The sequence below is a fragment of the Nicotiana tomentosiformis genome, chromosome 3 (genome assembly GCF_000390325.3).
Source record: "Nicotiana tomentosiformis chromosome 3, ASM39032v3, whole genome shotgun sequence".
NCBI classification, from domain to species: Eukaryota; Viridiplantae; Streptophyta; class Magnoliopsida; order Solanales; family Solanaceae; genus Nicotiana; species Nicotiana tomentosiformis.
The window spans coordinates 123494058-123518660 of NC_090814.1; the positions used below are offsets into that span (position 1 = coordinate 123494058).

At 40.9% G+C, this 24603-nt stretch overlaps 1 protein-coding gene across 1 annotated transcript; it reads left to right on the forward strand.

The window, feature by feature from the left end:
- The first annotated feature begins 9504 nt into the window (after positions 1-9504).
- LOC104090132 (CASP-like protein 4A3) lies at positions 9505-11724 on the forward strand. The gene is made up of 3 exons (XM_009595185.4): positions 9505-10240; positions 10392-10527; positions 11318-11724. Exons 1-3 carry the CDS (start codon positions 9597-9599, stop codon positions 11510-11512), a joined length of 975 nt encoding a protein of 324 aa, XP_009593480.3. The 5' UTR covers positions 9505-9596; the 3' UTR covers positions 11513-11724.
- The last annotated feature ends 12879 nt before the right edge of the window (positions 11725-24603 follow it).

Below are 24603 nucleotides of genomic sequence, written 5' to 3' on the forward strand. Positions count from 1 at the left end.
GATGGTTTATGTTTTGTAGTCCTTAGTTCGCCTAAACAATCTTGCATAGGATTTTTTTCTCTTCTGGGCAATGCAATGGACTCAGCCTCGCAGCTCGGTATCAATCAGTCAGCTGCATGATTGACCTTTGAGCTCTCACAGCCGATCGCTGCATGGTGTGGGTTCGATACATCTTACTATCTTACGTGCGCAGAAGTCATAAGTCTGCATATTGATCGGTCATCCTTTTAGCAATTTGTATGATTCCTCTTGGTCTATTTTAGAGTTCGACTCATATTCCTTGAAAAAGTTGAAAGGATCTCCTCTGGGATAGTCAATGATGTCTGCATGTGAGCCTTGAGGAGATGAAAGTGAAGAGGAGACAGTGACATAATTAAACACGTCCCTACAAGTGCGACGGATTACATTGAATTAATCTGAGCCTTATTTTGCATAAAATTTCTGCCAACAATTGTATATATCGGAGGTACTGTAGACTCTAGTTTATCTTAAAGGCAGTCCATCTCATTTTTTCGCAATAAGAAACTGTTACTTGCGAACAAACAAGATATCTATATGATTGAAACCAGCATGAGCTAGCTATTCGACGGGAATAAAATTTCAATTGAACATTAAGTTAATAAAAATTAAAATTCCAATGACACTAGGATAACACTAGAAAATTAAAAGAATTCAACTCACACAACATTAAACACTTTTTATAACTTCAAAATAATACTAAAAATACTGCTTTTAAAAATAAATGAGAGATAGTAAGTAGGAGATGATTCACTAAAACATACGAGTAAATAGTTAGAGGAACATTTTTATTATTTTGTACAAGAGTTGAAAGTTCTTAAACAGGGATTAGCTAAAGTGGAAAATGACGCACCAATAATCTTTCTGGAAGGCATCGTTGGTTTTTGTTTTCAAAGGTAATAAAGGCAGTTTTGGTGAAGTGCATTCTCTTTTTGTACGTCCACTTTTGAGAAAAGGGAGGCTTTTGGAGTTCCTTTTTGGTTTTGAATTAGAAAGAAACTTGCTCTGCTTGTACAGAGGAGGTGTATTATGAGAAAAGAATGTGATGCTTTTCTTATCACAATGAGCACCCAAGCCCCGGGAATATGTATTTTTCCGCGCGAAACATACCGAAACATTTACTTTGAATTTTGTATAGGGTAAAATCCGTTCATATTAAATGTTCGTTGTATACGGGTAAAAACGGGGACAATGCATACCCCCATTTCCCTGTGAAGGAGACGGAAGAAGGGCACAGACACACGGGGTTAAAATCGAGGCTAAGAGCCTTTCGTACCGAGACCCATAAAAGGTGAACAATGTGCTCATGGTCGAGCATGATAAAGCAACGCTCCCCGGACCCGAAATGAGCCCTAAGACCTCGGGAAATATGGCAAACGGTTATGCACGACTAACAGAGAGCCGTGATATCCGTACCTAACCGGATATCACAGCACAAATCTCACCCGATGTCGATTACGGATCAATATTTAACGAGAAAGGAAAATTTTCATCTTTTTTAGACTTGTACTAGAGATGAATCTCTCCTACTATATAAAGGAAGATCCAAATGGCGAGGTCATGATCACGAGCCTGGAACTATTGGATGAAAGGTGGGAGGCCATCCTGGTCCGGTTGGCTGCCCAGAAATAACGAATAGAAAGGTATTACAATCGAAGAGCTAGCCTTCGACAATTTCAAGTCGGGGACTTGGAGTTTAGGAAAGTAACATTACACACCAGAAACCCGAACGAGGGAAAGCTGGGACCGAACTGGGAAAGACCATATCGAGTTGTCGAAATAACCGGCAAAGGCTCGTACGAACTCGAAGTGGAGTAAAACTACCAAACAATTGGAACGTGGCACATTTAAAGTGGTACTACTACTAAGGTACGAACTCAATTACTCTTTAATCATGTTATAAATTGTACTAATGTTTGCAGGTAAACGACCAAGGATGGAAGTGGCTATTAGGTCTGAAAGTACGTGTTGCACTCTTTTTCCCTTAAACCGGTTTTGTCCCAAAATGGGTTTTTTGGCAAAGTTTTTAACGAGGCAACAGTAAAACGTGCTAAGAATTCAGAGATGTCCGAAGGCCTTTACAAAAATTCAAAACATACTAAAGAGTTACCCTCTGCAAAAACATCGTTTAAAAATACTTAAGCATCTTTGGAACCTACGATCTCATCGAAGGTCCAAAGCCACGAGCAAATAAAGCTGCATCAAAGTCGAGCTTCATTTGAACTTCTGAAAAACGAATACCCCGGAACTATATCTGATCCTATATTAAGGCACCAAAAATAATACACGAATAAAAGATACTGGAAAAGTAAAGACATGATACTGCTAGAAAGGGAAAATTTCATATATTAATTCATAAATATATTTATAAAGGCCCAATAAAACGTCCTCAAAATAAACACAAAAAACATAAACATAAGGAAATACAAAAAACTAAAAAAGTACTAAGGCATCTACGCCTGGTCTTCACCGGGGCCTGACTCATCGCCAGAACCGTCAGATCCCTTAGATCCCTCGGAGCCCTTGGAACTCTCGAAGCCTTCAGCACCCCCAGGCTCGTAGAGCTCCTTTTCCTCGGTCGAGCTTCTTAGATTCTTCGATCTCGGTCGATAGGTCGAAGCCTCAGGCGTGGATATCTTCGAGTATCTCTCTTCAGGACAACCGCTTCATGTATTTAGTCTTTGTCTTTAGTAGGGTCTCGGCTGCCTCCACATCGGCCTTGTACTGGGCCACCATTTACTCAGCATCAACAGAGGTTGTGTCCAATTTGGACCTCAGTGCCTCATATTCTCTTTCGAGAGCATCCCATTCTGTGACAACCGAGCTCAGCTGTACCCGGAGATCATCATTCAACTGAGATAACTTATCGGCTTTGTCCTTCACCACCCGGAGTTGGTTCTCGACCGATGCCAGCTCCGCCTTTGTAGTTTCCTTCTCTGAAGCCAGCAGGTACATCCTGCCCTTCCACCATTCGGTCATGGCATTGAATTCATCCATCTCGGCCCGGAGTTTGTCGATTAGGTCTATCTTCTGTTGAACCTGCGAAGTTGTGTCATTAATCACCATGACTAGCTGCTCATTTTTAGCCTCAAAGATCTTTACCTTCTCAACCAGGTCGGCATGTTCCCGCTTCAGGGCAGAGGCCTCCTTCTGAGCTTTTTTTAGCTCGACCTGGAGAATCAGGAAGTATTTAAGGGCCTCGTCATGTTGCTCACTCAGAAGTCTATACATGTCCTTCTTCCGGACCTACTCTTTGAGCTCGAACTCAAACTGGCTAATTTCCAAGCGGTATCGGAGGAAACTTTCATGGTGAAGCACTGAAGCCTGTAAAATAATGAAAGCAATGAGAAACACCAAAGGAAAACCTAAGTGGGATTCTTAAAGGGGTACAAAAGTGTTGATGCCTCCGGTTCAATGCCTACTGTGCCTCGTTGAAAAGACTTGACATGCCCACCCCGTTCATCTTTGCTTGGTCCTCCTAGATCACTAGGCATCAGAGGTAGCTGGCTACGCCCACCAGAGTAGACAGGACCCGGGTATCCTCCGGGACAGTGAGAACGACCATTCTCTTACGCCCAGGGTCCACACGCAGTATGAGAAATTGCTTTACCAGTTTTGGGCTCGAACTCAGCCCACCAGCCCGAGGGTACGTCCTTCTTCGGGATCTCCAGGTTACCCAGCCCAAAAGAATCATCCAATGTATATATGTCCATGCCGTCGAAAAAGGAGTTGAGGGGATCATCTGAACCCTGTATTCCCTCACTTGACTTTTCTTTGCCCGTTTGGGCCTCTTCGAGCATGGACTCAGTATAGGAGAGTGTCTCTATGATATCAATGACACCGGTCGCCTCATTCGGAAGAGGAGCGGCTTCCTGGGAGGTCGCAACCTCTATCTCCCCTTGAGGTTTCCAAGCCAGAAGGGGATCGACCTCGTGGTCCGCTTTCTCGGTCGTTGCCTGCTCCCCAGCGGGGGTCGATCCATGGGCGACGAAGATGTCATCTTCTTCGGACTCATCCCTGAGTAGGTAAATATAGCCAGGGTCCGGTGCCCTGGACTTGGTATTCTTCGTGGGCTTCTGGGACCTAATGGCCTCCCTCTTCTTCCTCTTACCCTCGGGGTCTGGGAAACCCAAAGACTTTCTCTTTTTCTTCTTCTCCTTTGCGGGAGTCCCGGGATGTCCTGAAACGGAGGGCTCGGCAAGCAAAGACGGATCCTCGTCCTCATCAAGCGGCCTAAGTTCGGTGGTCTTAGGCAGACCTGTAAGAAAAAAGAAAAGGTTAGCACTATATAAGTTAAGAGCGTGGGAGTAACTATTTTAGGGAAGAACCTCACCATGAGAACGGGCCTCCCATTTTCCCTTCGAAAGTTTGTGCCATGCGCACTCGGAGTACGATATCTACTTACAAATCCCCTTGGTCCACTCCTTGAATTGGGGAATTGCATCTGGAACTTGGGCAACAGCTGCACGACCACAGACACAGGCGATGAGAAAAATAAATAAAAGGGAAGAAATACCTAAGAAAAACAATACTTACGGGATACGTTCCACTCCTCGGTGAATGGCAGAAACTCGAGGGGGATCAAGTCTTCGATTTTCACCCGAACGAACCTCCCTTGCTAACCTCGGTCTCGGTCCTCGTCAATTCTCGAGAAAGGAACCTTGCTTGCTCGACGAACGAGCTTGATCAGTATCCTTCGAAAGATTCGGGGACTGTACAGGTGGAGTAGGCGGTCGAGGGTGAATCGGGGAGACTCAGTGTTGTTCATGAAATGGCGCAAGAGGATCACAATCCTCCAAAAGGATGAGTGGATTTGCCCAAGGCACACCTTGTACCTCTTGTAGAAAGCAAGAATTGCGGGATCCACGGAAGCGAGCATGAAGGGGTAAGTGTAAACACTCAGATACCCTTTCACGTGAGTAGTAATATTGTCATTGGGCTCGGGGATGAACATATCCTTGCCCTCCCACTTGCAGTCCGCTCTGACTATGGCTAAGGTTTCTTCAATGACGGAGCACATGTATCTCCATGCTCCCTCGCCTTGGTCTAGTTGACTAGAGGCCTTCTTGACCTTGAAGTCGTCCCCGATAGAGCAGTCCCCAGGTATGAAGCTCTTCATGGGGGGCTCCTGAGCCATATCGGGAACGGCCACCTCGACATCCGCGACCGCGTGGGAAGATCAGGGGGCAGCCTGCTGAGGCACATACTTAGAAGTTTTAGCCATCGTGATTTAGTAAAATATGAAGATTTGAAGGGAAGTATGAAGGTTCGAAGGAAAAATATGAAGATTTGAAGAAAGAGTATGAATGTTTGAAGGTGGGATGAAGATATGAAAATCTGGGTTAGAAATCTAAGAGAAAATATGAAGGTTTGAAGATCAGAGATGAAGTTATGAAGGCTCAAGTAGCAGAGTATAAATATTTGAAAAAGTTAAAAGCCGTTGGAAAATTCGAAGTTAAAAGCTAGGATCGAAAAGTGAAAGAAGTATGAAAGGTCGAAGCTTTTATAGAGGAAATTGCAATCAATGTGTGACGTTTCACATTCGAAGACAGTCAGCTGATGACTGACACGTGTTCGAAATCAGAATGACGCGATTGATGGGACGTTTTAATTTACCCGTCATCTCACTTACAACGTATGAGAGAAGAAACCGGGGTTCATCTATTCATTTCCCATCGATCTGGTGAACCTAATCTCCGAAAATGAGGGGACTAACTGTATATGGGTAAAATCGGGGACAATGCATACCCCGTTTTCCCTGTGAAGGAGACAGAAGAAGGGCATGGACACACGAGGTTGAAATCGAAGCTAGGGGCCTTTCGTACCGAGACCTATAAAAGGTGAACAATGTGTTTATCGTCGAGCGTGATAAAGCAACGCTCCTCGGACCCGAAACGAGCCCTATGGCCTCAGGAAATATGGCAAATAGTTACGCATAATTAATAGAGGGTCGTGATATCCGTACTTGACCGGATATCACGGCGCAGATCTCGTCCGATATTGATTACGGATCAGTAATCAACGAGAAAAGAAGCTTTTTACCCTTTTTAGTCTTGTCCTAGGGATAAATCTCTCCTACTATATAAAGAAAAAAAATTTTCTTTGATATGACACATTATAACATGCAAACCAAGGCAATACAAATTTATTTTTCTGCTTTCTAGCTATTGAAAAGTTCTTACTTTATTGTTTGTTCGTCATTCACAATTGGCTTCGAACCAAGGGTCCGATCGAGGGCAAAACTATCATTCAACCTAAGCTCGAACTGGGTCGTAACATTGCGATTGGTTTGATTATTCATTTTGTCTTTAACCAAATATCCTTAAAATCGCGTACAAATTCAATTATTATCCATTTTAAGGGTAAACACTCGTATAATAGAGTGACACGTGGAATCGAAAACAGATAGAAAACAAAACAGGTGGAAACCAAGATAAGGGGTAACAGCTTCGGTTGGCACCGGGAAGCCCCCGAAGAGAATATTGTTAATGGAGACAAATGAATGTTTGCCACCCGATAGCAGTCAATGGAGAATATTTTACAGTATTAAATACACAGGTCGTTATAGAGAATTTTGGCATTCATAGCTTGCCATTAGACATTCTTCAATGGCCCTCATAATTGTCATTTAAGTGGAGCTTGATCCTAGGGCCTTGTTCCCTAGGTACAACTTTAAATTGTGACTTCAAAAGCCATTGTAAAAGACACAAATTTTCTAATAAACTTATGCTACATATTACTTGAAAAGCTCAATAATACTTTATTTCTTGTCTATTGATATTTGTATTAGTGCCTTCGGAAGCTCTGCTCCCGGAACCAAGCTATTTGATGTTTTATCTCGATTTCAACGCTAAATCTTGTATTTTATTTAATTTTTTTTATCATTTTGGAATCAAATCGATTCGATTATCTATAAACCACGTTACAAATTCAACTGTACCGTTTACGGATAAACAAATATTTTTCGAGACTTTGATGTATTGATATGACGAAAGTTATTTTTGATTAATTTTTTTTTAATTAAAGTCATTTCCATTTGTTAGAAGAAAATGTTTTTCCACCAAATGGAAAAAATGACTTCTCTCACTTTGGCGGAAGCCATTTTCTGTACTACTATTTTAATCGTAACTTCATTTGTTACTTGTTTAAGCTAAATCCTGTTGTTATTACTAAATTAATACTTAAAAATTCATCAAAACACACTCCACTAATCCACTTTGCTAATATTAATATTAATCTTTAATGTATATGTTAAAGGAAAAATATTCTATTCATCAATATTTTGCTGAAGTTCGTGTTCATCGAGTAACATTCTAGGCTAGCTACTCTAAAAAATAAGTAGCACGGGGCCAAATTGATAAATGCAGGGGCGTATGCAATTTGCTGTGGCATCATCGGACACCGCTTCATCAAAAAAATTTACTAAATATTTAAAAGAAAAATAAAAATAGTAGGGATACATATAAAAAATAACACCACTTATATGTAGTGATTTATTAGTTGGTCGATTTCTTTAAATTGTGACACCATTTTTTAAAGATCCGCGTACGCTACTGTTATAAATGGTATCCTGTGTTTCTTTCATTAATTCAGGTCTGCTAATTAAGACAGGCTTCTGAGCACTTTACTAATTAAAATAAGAACAGTTTGTGTTGTCCCGTATCAGTATATGATTGATCATTCTAAGTGGAAAGCTCTTTTAATAAATTGATTAAAGGGACTGCTAGTGAGTGGAAATTAATATCCGTTGAGTGTACTTGATAGTGACATAAAGCAAAATGAACGCCACTTTTTCTTTTTCTTTTTCGGGCCTAAAAAAAGATAAGAGAGTTTTGGAGTTGATAAATATAAACCATAAAGCCTCTCACTTTAGGAGCCTTTAGCTTTACATGAGGCAAAGATACCTACTCACCACTATCGTCACTTTTTGCTGTAGTAAAAAAGTGGAAACCTTGTTTCTTAACCGAGTAGTTTTCTCTGTGTAATTGGGCTCCTTAAATTTCCTTAACACACGTGAGTTTGAGATATGTTGGACACGGGGACTAAATAAGTGCAATAAGTGGCGCTAAATCTAATTGTCGTGATTTTCTTAATTAAAGTTCAAATTCTAAATAAAAAATTCCTTGGTTAAACTTCAACTAAGTTACGGCCATACTTTGGTAAAATGATTGTAAGACACTACTGTCAGATAAAAATTTAATCAAATAATGGAACGGAATCGAACCAAAACAGAACACTAAAAGTCAAGATATGCGTCCCAATTAATCGACCAATATAACTGCATAAATATTGAATCTTACTGTACTAATCAAAATATATACCTGTAATTTAAAGATATATACACATATATATACATATATTTTTTTTGAAATTATCGAGGGCAATCATTAGGAAAAAAGTTAGTAATAAAGAAGAAAGAAAAGTTAATAAGAGTTGCAATCAATCAAAGGGCATCGTGCTATAACCTGCAAATAGGGATGGTAATGGGGCGATGCGGGACGGAACGTGACGGATTTGAACCTATACGGGGCAGTGCGTGTTTGGGCTTGTGCGGGGCGATTTGATTGTTTTAAAAAATGAGTTTTTGCAGGTGCGGGGCGATGCGGGTCTTGGTGCGGTTTTGGCCAAGCTAGAGACATTTATTGATAATGCAATCACGCAATAGACTCCGGCCTGACAGAAGAACTTTAATGCTTATAACAGTCTAGTATTATACCATATAATCCCAATATCATTTGCACGCTTATGCTTAGTATTAGCTAATTTTTTGGTAAGTATTAATATCAGTTTCTTCGCTCCTTCTCCTGCTTCTTCACTTGCAAATTTCAGTACATTACAATTTTAGTAGTTGTTACCTCTCAATTCTCATCATTGATATTGATTAATTCTGAGTGTCTTAAATTCGTCATTTTGGTCATCGGTGATTTTGATTTATGTATTTAATCAATACAACTTGAATTATGAATTATTTTTTGATAAAAAATAAATTTAGTAAAATAATTTACAGTTGCACCCACCTTAAATCCTTAATTGACTCTAACAAAAAAAAAATCCTTAATTGACATAAAAAATTCCAATCAAAAGACCAAAAAGAAATAAAATTGACTAAATGAAGAAGAAAAATTATGCACGGCGGGGCGAGTGAACGCGAATGTAGGTACAGGATGGGTGGACACGAGTAAAAATATTATGCGGGATCGGAAATTAAAATTTTGCGGATTAAGACAAAATCCGTCATCGCACCCACACCGCTTGCCATCCCTACCTGCAAATGCGATGTACGCACTACGTAAAGAATCAGTTGTCACAAAGGTTCATGCAATCTAACGTAGAGCTGAAAATCTTAACGGACACGGACCATGGTTAGCTTTATTAAGCACTAACCATTCCTAGCCACCTCAGCAAATTTTTTTACATTTAATACGTGGCAGTATCTCATTTGGTACAAAAAATTCACTAAAACTATGAATAGACAGAGAGAGGGAGAGCCCGCAGTTCCATTAAATTTCCTACGGAGTACTTTTCTCTCTCTCTCTCTCTCAATAATAAAGCTCAAATATTTCCCGGTAAACTCAAATATGGAGAAATCCAATTTCAAATCGAATTCCAATTACAATTCAAGTTCCAACTCCAATCACAACAACAACCACCGGAATTTTCACAGGCAGAATAGTCACATATCAATGTCGGACACCGACTCACAGGTGAGTCAAATGGACTCGTTCCACTCACCTCTCCGATCCGACTCACCTCTCCGTTCCGATGAACCCTTTCCCGATGACCGCTCCACCAAGTCGCTCTCCTCAAAAGCCTTGGTTTCAGTCGACAAATACTACTCTCCACTTCGATCTCCCCGTAAACCTTCCTGGGAGAATTTAAGCTTACCTCCGACGCCTACTCCGCCGTCGGAAGCCGGCAACAAGGATCGGAATTCGGCGCGGATGATGAATTTCAGTAGGGCGGTTAGGGAGGATATGACTGCTGGGGTGACGAAAGTGGGGCCGGTTCGCGATGATGACGTGGAAGGTGGAGAGTTGGCCGGAGGGGAGAGGCCGCCTCCGAGGGCACCAGGGCGTTCGAAGAGAGAACTGATGCTGAACAGGGCGGCGTTAGGGTTTAGGGTTTGTGAGTTTATTTTGTGCTGTATTTCTTTCTCGATCATGGTATCTGATAAAACTGAAGGTTGGAGCGGTGACTCTTTTGATCGGTACAAGGAGTACAGGTCTTAATTTTCTTTTCCTCATTTTTACGTAGTACAGTATTAAATATTAATTATAGTTGGCAGCTGCTAATTCCCTGTTTCTCATTTATTATTTTCCTAGAACTACTTTCCTTGACTTGGTGATTTTTAGACCTTTTATATTATGTCACAGGTATTGCGTCGCTGTTAATATTATTGGATTTGTATACTCTGCATTTCAAGCGTGTGATCTTGCATACAATTTGGCAAGTTGGAAACACTTTTTCTCTCACTACGTGCGATATCATTTTGATTTCTCGATGGATCAGGCAAGTAATTCCTTTTAAACTTGTATTTGGGTGTAACATGTATTATAGTTTAAGTATTGGTTTTAATACTTGGGTTGGAATTGGATGTTACTTCTTCATAGTGGCTGTTACTCTGCTGCTAGACAGAAAGGTGTAAGTCCTGATGATTTGACTCTTCTAAAACTCTAAAAGTCAAAAAACCTACTTCTTTGGAGAAAAATGGCATTCCTTGAGACCTTGACCTTCTCAAATAGTCCAAGCTTTTCAGAGCATCTTAGTGCATTTTAGATCCGAGTCCACCAAGTTCTTGTCGTGGTTTGTTCTGAAGAAAAACCTCTGATCTTGGGAGCTAGCAGATGAGAAAATCATGTTGATGCCTCATTTACACTTTATAATACCTAAGTTTAGCATTTAAAGACCAAGCGTACGTGTGGTTGCACTATATGAGATAGGATGTCTGAGAGGCCTTTACAAGGGATCAGCGATACAATCAATGTAAATTCTAGTATGCCAGTCATGCTAAAAAGAGATACAGGTGAGGTGAACCCGATAAAAGAGATACGGGTCATCTACTATACTTCCTTTTTTTTTTGGAGGGGGTGGGGGTGGGGGGAGGGGAGAGGGATGGCCTATACTTCACTTATGCTGAACCTCCTAGAAAAGTAAAATATGCACTTAGCCTTAGAAATCTTTCCTTACTTCATAGTGGTGATATAACAACTGTTTTGAATCCTGGTCACTACTCTGCTTCTTACTTCTGCTGCTGTTTTTATGTATTACTGGCTCTCAAAATTTTTGCTTTTCTGTACAGATATTGGCTTATCTTCTTATGTCAGCATCTTCTTGTGCTGCAACGAGGGCAGATGACTGGATATCAAATTGGGGAAAAGATGAGTTTACAGAGATGGCAACCGCATCTATTGGGTTATCTTTCCTGGCTTTTATAGCCTTTGCCTTTAGCTCCCTCATATCTGGTTACAACTTTTGCAACCGTAATTCCTCATGACCCGAGAATGAGTTCATATCCATTTAGTCGTTGAGTATATTTGAGTTTCCCTACATAAAATTTTATTTTTAGCTTGAAAAGCTGTACAGATGTAGCGAATAGATTCAGCTGTATAACTGTTCCTCTCCTATTACACCAACAAACTCATATCGATTTACCAATGGATTTGGAAGTTAGGAACTCTCAATAAAATAAAGTTCTTTCTTTGGCAATGCTATATATCGTGACAGGAAATTGGAGTCACTAATGACTACCTTTCCCAATATGCAAAAATGGAGAAGAAACTACCACACACATTTTCCTACACTGTGTTAGTTGCGCAAACCTTCTGGGTAGTCTAGGAATTGATACCCATGCCCTCCCAAACAATATGCACTGGATGCTTATGGTAAAAAAAAATCTCCACATACCCACCAGCCACACCTCTATAACATGGGAAGATGTATTTCCATTTGCATTATGGCACCTTTGGCTAAATAGAAACAACAACTGTTTTCATAATCTCTCCAACAAGGTGGCACACATGTATTGAGTAAAATAGGCTCCAAGCAACCAGTTCTCTCTGGTGCAACTATTTTGTTAACTCCACCAGACCCCGTCAAAACAATTGTCCAAGCAGACAAAGATGGAATAGTTACTACTAGACTTATATCTAACTCTATTTGCAACAAACTGGCAATGCTTGGAAACTTAAGTGTTGTCCCTAGTAGTACAACTGATGTAATGCCACCTTAGTATTGTTATTAATATAAATATCCTTTTCTCCAAAAAAAAAAAAAAAGAGAAAGAAACACCGGAAAAAACATATGTATTTTCAACTATTTCCTTTCCTGCAAAATGCAGTGAATGATCAAATCAGACCAGTTATATGGCGCAATATCAGGTAAAATTACATTAAGAAGTTGCTCATACACAGAGAAAATGCAAGCCAGGAGAGAGGCCTTTTAACGAGTCTTGAAACGTAGTTGACGCTTGGATAAAGGTCCTTACAACTCTGCATTCACATGTTAATCCAATATAGTGGCTTTGAGCTATTGTAAAAAAATAAAAAAATATTTCTTTTAAAGAAACACTAGGAAACAGCAAAAGGCAAAAGAAAAACAATGGGATATTCATATTTCTCTGGTACGTGAGAGAATTTCCATGGAAAATGTACTGTATGGTAAATAGATACTACGATTTGATATCCCAAAACTGTGAATCAGTAAAATATCACATTGGAATATTGTATACGGTTAAAACCGTGCCCACCCGATTTTACTATTTGACATAAACCGGGAGGTTGCATAGAAGGATGGCCTCGTAACGAAACAGACTAAATCACGAGGATAAGGTACCGAGTTCAGAATCGAGGTACCGGTCGAGATCGAGGCTAGTAGCGATCGAAGCCAAATGAGACAGACATCGAGCAAGATCGAAGATAGTACAATAACAGAAATGCGAGATATCCGTGACTGGTCGAGGATCATGGCGTAAATCTCGGAACGGATTAAATCAAAAACGGTTAATTAGCTAATCATGGAATTTTCTTATGTAATTAGAATTATACCATAAGTGAAATTTCTCTACTATTTAGGGAGGAGGGGTCTAATCATCTGTAAGGGACATTGTTCACAGAGATCAAAGCAATATAATTCTCTTTCTCGTTTATGCTATTGTTCATCAGCTTGTTATATTTTAATTGTTCTTACATCAACCAGTTCGAGGGTATCCAAACTCGAGGGCTGAGTTCCATTCTAACACTGGTTTGCTTTACTTTATAGTTCATTTATGTTTTTAATTTTCATACTTATCAATTGGTATTAAGTGAAATCACATATCCTTAGAACCACATTATAAATTTAATTGTTATCAAATTTTAAGGGTAAATAGTTTGGCGCCCACAGTGGAGTCAAGGATAATAGTGATTGCTTAATACTGGTTCCGATAACACACACTGCTTTCGAGATTAATGGGTTGTTCAAGCCTTTACTCAAGGTTTGAACGAACGAAGTTCGGTGGCATCACGACAGCTAAAGCAGAATTTAATTGAATATCCAGCGGTAACCTGGGCCGATGTACATAGTCGGTACCAGTCAAAGATCAGGGTCGAGGATGATCAATTGGGGACCCCTTCCGGTTCCGTTATCCAAACATGCCCGTCGGTAGAGCTCAAAGGGATATCGACAGAGAACCCCGGTCGAACAGAGATCGATACCAACCATACAACGCAGATCGTAGAAACAGCATCCTAGGACGCAATCCTATCCGAAACGATCGAAGGAGCGATCGAGTACAGAGCTCTTGAGGGCTCATGAGCAAGAGTGACTTCGATAAACATGCCCATCCCACAGAAGTACCCCGATTATAAGAATACAACTTCAGTATCGACGCATCAGGTATTGTGTCAGCCATTGGGAGAATCAAAGATACTAGATGTCCCATACCCCTACAAACCAATCCATTCCAAAGAAACCCCAATCAAATATGCAAATACCATGGTATACATGGTCATAGAATCGAAAACTGCAGACAACTAAGGGAGGAGGTGGCCCGTTTATTCAACGAGGGTCACCTTCGAGAATTCTTGAGTGACCGAGCTAAAAACCATTTCAGAGACAGGGATGCAAATAGGAAAAATGAGCAGGAAGAACCACAACACGTGATTCACATGATCGTTGGTGGGGTCGATATTCCTCAAGGGCACATGTTCAAACGCACTAAAATATCAATCACCAGGGAAAAATGAACTCGAGACTATGTGCCAGAAGGCACTTTATCATTCAATGATGAGGAAGCAGAAGGGATCTCACAACCCCACAATAATGCTTTGGTAATCTCTATCCTTATGAATAAAATTCAGGTTAAACGTGTTTTAATTGATCCAGGAAGCTCGGTCAATATTATTCGATCGAGGATCATGGAGCAGCTCGGCCTACAAGATCATACCATACTTGCAGCTCGGATTCTCAATGGCTTCAACATGGTGAGTGAAACAACTAAAGGTGAAATCATCCTACCAAAAAATATAGCCGGAACTATTCAAGAAACAAAGTTCCATGTGATCGAGGGCGATATGAGATATAATGCACTACTTGGAAGACCCTGGATTCACAACATGAAAGCGGTCCCCTCAACCCTTCACCAAATGCTGAAGTTCCCAACACCGAATGGAGTAAAAACGGTGTTTGGGGAACAACATGCTGCCAAAGAGATGTTCGCGATCGACGAAGTAATACTAGTATCGGCGCTTTCATCAACAAAGGGATCAGAGTCCAAAGGAAAATAGGAAGCTAAATAGCAACCACTAGCCTCGACTCAGTCGGAGAAGTAGGGAACGGACGAGGACGGTGACTACTGGACCCCTCGATCCTTCATAATTTTCGAGGATTCCGATGCCACCAAATCGACAGTCGAAGAGCTGAAGCTAGTCATATTGATCGAGCATCCACCTGATCGAAAGGTATAACTGGGTATGGGGTTTACCCTCGAACTCAGGGAAAAACTCATTAAATTTCTTATCAATAATATGGACTTTTTTGCTTGGTCCTACCTAGATATGATAGGGATCCCGTCGGAGATCACTACACATCGACTTAGCTTGGACCAGAAGTTCTGCCCGATAAAACAAAAGAGAAGGCCCCAGTCCGAGGTAAAGCATGCATTCATCAAGGACGAGGTAGCTAAACTTCTCAAAATAAGATCCATTCGGGGAATAAAATATCCCGAATGGTTAGCAAACGTAGCCGTAGTCCCTAAAAAGGGAAATAAACTTAGAATGTGCGTAGACTATAAGGATTTAAATAAAGCATGTCCTAAAGACTCTTTTCCTCTACTGAATATCGATCGCATGATCAATGCCATGACCGGCCACGAGATCCTTAGTTTTCTCGATACCTACTCTGGGTACAATCAAATACAAATGAACCCGGAGGATCAGGAAAAAACATCATTCATCACTAAGTACGGCACCTATTGTTATAATGTAAAGCCGTATAGACTAAAAAATGATGTTGCCACTTATCAACACTTAGTAAATCGAATGTTCGAAGAACAAATAGGTAAATCAATGGAGGTTTATATTGGCTATATGCTAGTTAAGTCCCTGCGATCAGAGGACCATTTCACACATTTGCAGGAGACCTTCGATATACTAAGGAAATACTACATGAAACTCAACCCGGAGAAATGTGCATTCGGGGTCGGCTCGGGCAAGTTCCTCGGCTTTATGGTATCAAATCGGGGGATCGAAATCAACCCCGATAAGATCAAGGCAATCGAAGACATAACAGTTGTGGACAATGTTAAGGTCGTACAAAGATTAACAGGGCGCATAGCCGCCCTAGGTCGATTCATCTCGAGGTCTTCAGATATAAGTCACAGGTTCTTCTCATTGCTCAAAAAGAAGAACAATTTTGCATGGACCCCGGAATGCCAACAAACATTGGAAGAATTAAAGCGGCACCTCTCAAGCCCGCCACTGTTTCATACTCCGAAAGCGGACGAGCAACTCTACTTGTACTTAGCAGTCTCGAAAATCGCGGTAAGTGGGGTCCTAGTTCGAGAAGAGCAAGGTACGCAATTTCCTGTATACTATGTTAGTCGAACTTTAGGTGAGGCCGAGACCCAGTACCTACACTTAGAAAAATTAGCGCTTGCCCTAATAAGCGCCTCTAGGAAATTAAAATCATATTTTTAGTGTTGCCCGATTTGTGTGGTGACTACTTATCCCCTTTGCAATATTTTACATAAGCCCGAACTTTGGGGCCGATTAGCCAAATGGGCCGTCGAGATCAGTGGGTACGATATCGAGTATCGACCCCGAACGACCATCAAGTCTCAAATCTTAGCGGACTTCGTGGCCGACTTTACGCTAGCCCTCGTACCCGAGGTCGAAAAGGAACTATTATTAAAGTCTGGTACATCATCGGGGGTGTGGACCCTCTTCACGGATGGCGCTTCGAACATGAAGGGGTCCGGGTTAGGCATCGTTTTGAAGTCGCCCACGGGTAATACAATTAGACAAGCTATCAAAACTTCCAAGTTAACTAACAATGAGGTCGAGTATGAGGCCATGATTACAGGTCTCGAGCTAGCTAAAGGTTTGGGAGCAGAGGTCATCGAGGCCAAATGTGACTCCCTGCTTGTGGTAAACCAAGTCAACAGAACCTTTGAGGTTTGAGAAGATCGAATGCAGAGGTACTTGGACAAACTACAGGTGAATCTACATCGGTTTAAAGAATGGACCCTACAACATGTGCCTTGAGAACAAAACAGCGAAGCCGATGCCCTTGCAAATTTGGGGTCATCAGTTGAAGACAACGAGATCATCTCGGGGACTGTCGTGCAACTTCCAAGGTTAGTAATCGAAGAAGGCCACGCCAAAATCAACTTCACAAGTCTGACATGGGATTGAAGGAACAAATATATCGAGTACCTAAAGAACGGGAAGCTTCCATCGGATCCTAAGGAATCGAGGACTCTACGTACGAAGGTCGCACGATTCACATTGGCCGAAGATGGAACACTATATAGAAGGATGTTCGATGGACCATTGGCAATATGTTTGGGACCAGGAGATACCGACTACGTCTTACGAGAAATCCATGAGGGCACTTACGGAAATAATTCCGGTGCCGAATCATTGGCTCACAAAGTCATCGAAGCAGGATGTTATTGGGCCGATATAGAAAATGATACAAAAGAGTTTGTTCGAAAGTGCTACAAATGTCAAAGGTATGCGCCGATGATTCACCAACCCGGAGAGCAACTCCACTCAGTCTTATCACCACGACCATTCATGAAATGGGGAATGGATATCATCGGCCCTCTACCATTGGCCCCAGGTAAAGCTAAATTTATTTTGTTTATGACTGACTATTTCTCTAAGTGGGTTGAAGTACAGGCTTTCGAGAAAATTAGAGAGAAAGAAGTCATAGACTTCATCTGGGACCACATTATATGCCGATTCGGGATGCCTGCCGAGATTGTATGCGACAATGGAAAGAAATTCGTCGGCAGCAAAGTGACAAAGTTTCTCGAAGATCACAAAATAAAAAGGATCATGTCGACGCCATATTATCCTAGTGGGAATGGACAGGCCGAATCGACAAACAAGACCATCATTCAAAATCTAAAGAAAAGATTGAACGACGCTAAGGGAAAATGGAGAGAAATATTGCCCGAAGTCCTTTGGGCGTATCGAACAATATCAAAATCCAGTACGGGGGCAACACCATTTCTCTTTAGTATATGGTGTCGAAGCTCTGATCCTGGTTAAAGTCGGGGAACCTAGCGTCGGGTTTCGATATACAACGGAAGAGTCAAATCATGAGGCTATGAATACAAGCCTCGAATTTCTAGATGAAAAATGGGACGCTGCCCTCGTTCGAATGGCCGCACAGAAACAACGGATCGAAAGGTACTACAGTCGAAGAGCCAATCTTCGACACTTTAAAATCGGGGATTTGGTTTTTAGGAAGGTCACCCTCAATACTCGAGACCCAAACGAAGGAAAACTTGACCCGAACTGGGAGGGACCGTATTAGGTCCTCGATATTATCAAAAAGGGAACCTACAAACTTGGCACGATAAACGACGAACAATTACCAAACAATTGAAACATATCACTCCTCAAACGATATTACTGCTAAGGTACGACCTTCTCCATTTTCGTTTATATTTTATACTAACCATTTGCAGGTGTTTAATCGAAGACACAAAAGGATTCTTTAAACACAAAGTCCTTAGGTCTGAAAGCACGTGTTGCACTCTTTTTCCCTTAGACCGATATTTGTCCCAAATGGGTTTTTCTGACGAGGTTTTTAACGAGACAACCATTGTTCGTTCTAACTTAGAGCAATTCAACAGTATCCAAGGCTCCTTTACAATCAACTTCGAATACTGGGGGGGGGCATCACCTTCGGATAGTTACAAGGAAAATACTTCGTGTCGACATGGTCTCGATAGGTAAAGGACCAAACAGTCAAATAAACCGTGTCCATGTAGATTACTCGAGCCCTAATGGCAAAACATGTACGCATGTATAATCTATTGAATGAAGTATTTTTCCTTACCAGATGTTCCATGCCTTAGAGAAATTTATACTTTACAATTTCATACTTATGATCTATTGTGGAAATTGGCTTAAGGGCCGATCACAATTGAAGTTCAAGCAATTTACCCTATACTCGGGGACTGCCGTCCAAAATATCGACATGATCGGATTACTAAACCTCGAAATCGTAAGACCTTAAAAAGGCAATCCTCGATTTTATAGGCCACGGCCACCCCACTCGAGGACTGACATTTCAAACGAGTTTGAAGTATAGCTGGGAAACAAGCCTAAGGGGCAAATCCCAAACTAAAGGCTACGGCCAAATTAACACGGTTCGGAGACGTCCGAATTCCGTTATAAAATAGGCCTTCAAATATTCTCATAAACCGGTTAAAAAAGGCAACCCTCGGCTGAATTACTAAGGGTCTCGATAATATCGACCCTCGAAAAACCCTAAGGGGTAGTGAATTGTTCGAACTCCTGGACAATTTTGTGCTAAAGCATAACAAAGCAAAGTATTTCGATAACACCAATCCTCAAAAAACCTAATGGGTACAAATTTATCTCGTGCTAAGGCATAACAAATTTTTATGATTAATTTTTCAAGCCGAAAAAGGGGAAAAACCATTCTTTTGAAGCCATACCGGCCTAATTCAAGAGCCTAAGGGCCATTTTATTTTTTGAGTTAGAGAAATCGTCCTTACTCAACTAAAACCTAAGGGTCATTCTAATTCGAGTTCGAGCAAGTACTCACTCGATTTTAAAGACTACACTGGTTTGACTTCGGTCTAGTTGCCTAAAGTCCCAAACTTGTGAGGAAAATCTCCATAAGACATGAAGACATGAATATAATAGAATTTTCACGAGACATGAAATAGAATAAAGACAAGTCAAAGAGAAAAAAGATCTTTTAGCTGTACGAAAATATTTACAAGGACTAATTAGGGTCCCGCACAAAAAAAAAGCATAAGATTCCTAATTTTCCTCAGGGGCAGCTTCTTCTCCATCGGGGTCCTCCCCATTCTCGGACCCGCTCTTGCTGCCATTATCATCATCATTATCGGAAGAGGCCAATGCTCTAGCATGAACTTCATGCTCTTTAGCCTTTATTATCTCGTCGGTAAGATCGAAATCTCGAGCATGGATCTCCCCGAGGGTTTTCCTCCGAGATTGGCATTTGGCGAGTTCAGCAATCCAATGTGCTCGAGTTTGAGCGGTCTCGGTTGTCTCTCTCGCTTGGACTTGAGCGGCTTCAGCATCGGCCCGGTAGACGGCCACGATCGCCTCTACCTCGGCCTTTGCCTTTTCGGCTTCAGATTTGGCCTTTGCAAGTTCGGAAGCCAATCGAGCCTCGAGCTCCTTTATTTTCTTTGCGTGAGCTGAGCTCTTCTCATTCATGCATAGAAACTGACTTTCGACCGATGACAATTGGGCTCGAAAAACCTCTTTTTCAGCAGCAAAGCGGTCCATACTTTCTTTCCACCCCAAGGTCTCGGCCTTCATCATGTCGACCTCCTCGCGGAGTAGCTCGATTCTCTTGACCTTCTGCTGCAGCTGTGAGATTGAAATGTTATCCACCATTCCCGAATCAAGCCCATGAGCTTTTAAGATTTTCATTACCTTCTCGATCAGGTCGGTCTGATCTTGGTGAGCCTTGGCCAACTTGGCTCGGAGGTCCTTGATCTCCTCTTCTTTTTGCCCATTGAGAAGTTTAAGGGCATTTATCTCCTCCGTGAGCCCTCGGAGGTCGACCTCACATCGGCTCAGCTCTACTCGGGACTTTGAAAATGCCTCCTAATGGAGCGCCAAAGCCTATACAGAAAAAAGAAAGAAAATTAGAAAGGAAGAGAATAAATAAACTAAGTATGATATCGACAAATAGAGTTGAGACACACCCGATTCAAGGCTTGTTGAGCCTCATGGAAGAGACTCGATGCTTCGTTCAGGTCGGTAGCATCCCTGACCCCGATAAAGTAACCACGGAAGGGGTCCTCCCCTCCATGGGCCCCGTCTACTTCGGGAGTCCTCATAGCTTTGGCCTCCCGAAGTGCCTCCTCAAAAAACGCAGGGAGAATCGACGAGTCTCCAATATCTATTGCCCCAAGTAAGCCACTTGGGGCGTTCTCCTCGCTGCGAAGGGCCTAGAAGCCGGCCCCTTCAGACATACACGCCTTTTGCTCATCTCGGCGGGAGGCATCTTCGATATTTTCCAAGACCCACTCGGCTCGAGGCGGAATCTCCTCAACCACCACTGACTCAGCTGGCCCTTGGAGCCTCGATGGTTTTCTTCACTCGGGCCACCAGCTCAGAGCCATCATCTTCATCATCTTCTTCTTCTTCTTTTTCCTCCCTTAGCCATTGAATCACATCTGCAGGTAGGGCAACAATGTATTTCTTCGGCTTACGAGCCGGATTCTTCTTAGGCTTTGGACCCTCGGAGGTTGAGGTCATTTTCCTCTTCTTATCCTTCGCCGGCTTCGGAACCGGGGTCGAAGTCTCCTCCTCACCAGACGGGGGGCTCAAGACTGCATCCTTGCCCATGTCTGTACACGATAAAATTGAATAAGTAGAAGAAGGGCATCTTAATCAAATCATTAAATACACAAAATGTGGGCTTACCATGATTCTTGGCCTCCCATCGGCCCTTTGCTAAATCGCGCCATGAGCGCTCGGCATATGTAGAGGTCGAGGCCAGGTTCCGAACATAACTCTCGAGGTCAGGAATCGCACGGGGCATCCAAGCGACCGCTACATCATGGAAAAAGACATCAATAAGAAAAGACAAAGGAACAAATAATACATGGAAGCTAACAGTGAGACGGTACTTACGATTCATGTTCCATTTCTCAAGAAATGGCATCTTCTCGGCTGGGATTAGGTTGGAAGTACCTGCTTAAGGTATCCCTCAGTTATCGAACATATATACCTCAACACTGGCTCACATTGACCAGGAATCAATGAGGCTTTATTGGTCTTGAAATCGGAGTTTAACGCGCACCCCCAGGAATGCATTGCTCAAGACGGGGTTCCACCGGCGTTTTCCTGCCGGCCAGTTGAGAAGATGAAGCAGCTTCTTTTTGTGGTACCGTTTTTGATGTTTTTGCCATTTTTGTGTAAGTTTGAAGAAGAGGAAGATAATATGACTTGACGTTTGAGAAAGGATTAACAGCAAAACCTGAAGATTTGTAAAATGAAAGAACTTAAGAGATGTAAAAGCTTTGGAGATTAGAAGGAAGTGAAAGTAAAGTTTGAATCAATGAGGAAGGGGTCTATTTATTGGATTCACGGCGACAGTTCAAAAGCACTAGTGGTCGAACACCAACTGACACTCATTAATGACTTGGGGAACTGTACCGACGGGATATTTCGGTCACTCCCGTCGCTTATGTCACGAGGATGATGTCATGACAGGTCGAGGTAGAAAATCGAAGGCTCAATTCGTTTCTTGTCATTTCACTCCAAAAAATGAGGGGACTATTTGTATACGGTTAAAACCGGCCCCCATCCGATTTTACTATTTGACTAAGACCGAGAGGTTGCATCGAAGGATGGCCTCATAACGAAATAGACTAAATCACGAGGATAAGGTACCAAGTTCAAAATCGAGGTACCTGTCGAGATCGAGGCTAGTAGCGATCGAAGCCAAATGAGACAGACATCGAGCAAGATCGAAGATAGCACACTAACAGAAAGGCGAGATATCCATGACTGGTCGAGGATCATGGCGTAAATCTCGGAATGGATTAAATCAGAAATGGTTAATTAGCTAATCATGGGATTTCTTTCTGTAATTAGAATTATACCATAAGTGGAATTCCTCTACTATTTAAAGGGGGTCTAATCATCGGTAAGGGACATTGTTCATAGAGATCAAAGCAATATAATTCTCTTTCTCGTTTATACTATTTTTCATCAGCTTGTTATATTTTAATTGTTCTTACATCAACCAGTTCGAGGGTATCCAAACTCGAGGGCTGAGTTCTATTCTAACACTGGTTTGCTTTACTTTATAGTTCATTTCTGTTATTAATCTTCATACTTATCAATTGGTATTAAGTGAAATCACGTATCCTTAGAACCACATTATAAGTTTAATTGTTATCCAATTTTAAGGGTAAACAAACATAGTTAGTGATCTTGTAATTGACGGAAAAAAGTGATCATGTTATATTGGACGGATTAGTCTTCGTTCAACTTAAGATCGGTATGATAAATAATTTTTATAAAAATACTTATTGAATCTATTTTCCAAAATAAATTCGTATACATACCTTCTAGATACTTATTCTGGGCCACCTCTAACGTTAGCACAAGTACTTAGGACCCCAAATTTGAGGGGTCCCAAGTTTTTAGAAATAATAAGTCTATAGGTATTTTTTTAAAAATAGTATTTTTAGTATAAAAGTAGAGTTTTCCGATAGCAGTTCAAATTATAATTGATAAAACCTTACCTAAGATCAACAATGTCTCAAAAAAGATTAAATGAGTTGGCTATATAATCAATTGAAAAGTAATTATTAGAGAAAATCGATTATAAAAAAGTTGTTAACAACTTTGACTCTCGAAAATCTAGAAAAATATAGCTCAAATAAAAATATATATCATATTTGTGTTTCAAAATTTAGATCTCACATTATACTTTGTCTTTAAGTTATACGTGTGCTTGAGCCGCCCTTGTACCTATTCAATATAGGCCTTAACCAACGAGTTGTAAATTCATTTTTTACTCAGTTAAAATTAGTTTTACTATTTTTTTATTTGAAACAGATTAACTACATTGAGGAAAATGACTATTTTCAAAAACAACGATGTGTTTTAAAATAAAGACGGTAAAGTAAAGACAAGTATAGAGAGAAACTGATATATTATTCAAACTTCAAACTTATGTACATAATGAACTGAAAACTCCTCTATTTATAGAAGAAAGGAAGTAGCTGCGAGGCTTTTCAGGAAGCAGCTGCAAGGCTTTTCTTTAGCTGCTTCTAAGCTGTCTGCATGAACTGCTTGCAACCTGCCTGTTTAATAAGAAGCTGCTGCAAATCATTTCATTGAGCTGCTTGCAACCTGCATGCATCAGCTGCTTGTAGATAAACTTCAACAGAGTACTAAATGGATAATCTTCTTCAAGAAAATTATCTATAGTAGAGTAATAAATGGACATCCATAATATAATTATTTTTATAACACTCCTCCTTGGATGTTCATTAAAAGATAATGTACCTCATTAAAACTTTACTAGGAAAAAATTCTGTGAAAACAAAATCCTAGTGAAGGAAAAAGAGTACACATATTTAGTAATACGCATTGCTAGCTGCCTCATTAAAAGCCTTATAAGGAAAACCCTATGAGAAAAAAAATTAGTAAGGAAAAAAGAGTACATCGCGTATTTTACTCCCCCTAATGAAAACCTTGTTTCAAATATTTAAGTCTCTGTATTCCAATCTTGTATACCATCTTCTCAAAAGTTGAAGTTGGTAAAGATTTAGTGAATAAATCTGCCAGATTGTCACTTGAACGGATTAGTTGCACATCAATGTCACCATTTTTCTGAAAATCGTGTGTGTAGAATAATTTTGGTGAAATGTGCTTCGTTCTATCTCCTTTTATAAATCCTCCCTTCAATTGGGCTATGCATGCAATATTGTCTTCGTATAAAATTGTGGGTCTTTTCTCACATTCCAAACCATATTTTTCTCGAATAAAATGAATTATTGATCTCAACCATACGCATTCCCTACTTGCTTCATGAATAGCTATTATTTCAGCATGATTTGAAGAAGTAGCAACAATAGATTGCTTTGTGGAACGCCACGATATGATAATACCTCCACATGTAAAAACGTACCCGGTTTGAGATTTAACTTTATGGGGATCAGATAAATAACCTACATCTGCATAACCAACAAGATCTGCACTATCTTTGTTAGCATGAGACAAAACCATATCAAGAGTTTCCTTTAAATATCGTAATATATGCTTAATCCCGTTCCAATATCTCCGTGTAGGAGAAGAACTATATATTGCTAGTAAATTAACAGAAAATGCTATGTCAGGC

Bases quoted from the DNA above. Each gene is read 5' to 3' on its own strand.
- LOC104090132 (XM_009595185.4), top strand. From the start codon at position 9,597: ATGGAGAAATCCAATTTCAAATCGAATTCCAATTACAATTCAAGTTCC. The intron at 10,241-10,391 runs GTCTTAATTTTC...ATTATGTCACAG, and splicing joins GATCGGTACAAGGAGTACAG to GTATTGCGTCGCTGTTAATA. The intron at 10,528-11,317 runs GCAAGTAATTCC...TTTTCTGTACAG, and splicing joins TTGATTTCTCGATGGATCAG to ATATTGGCTTATCTTCTTAT.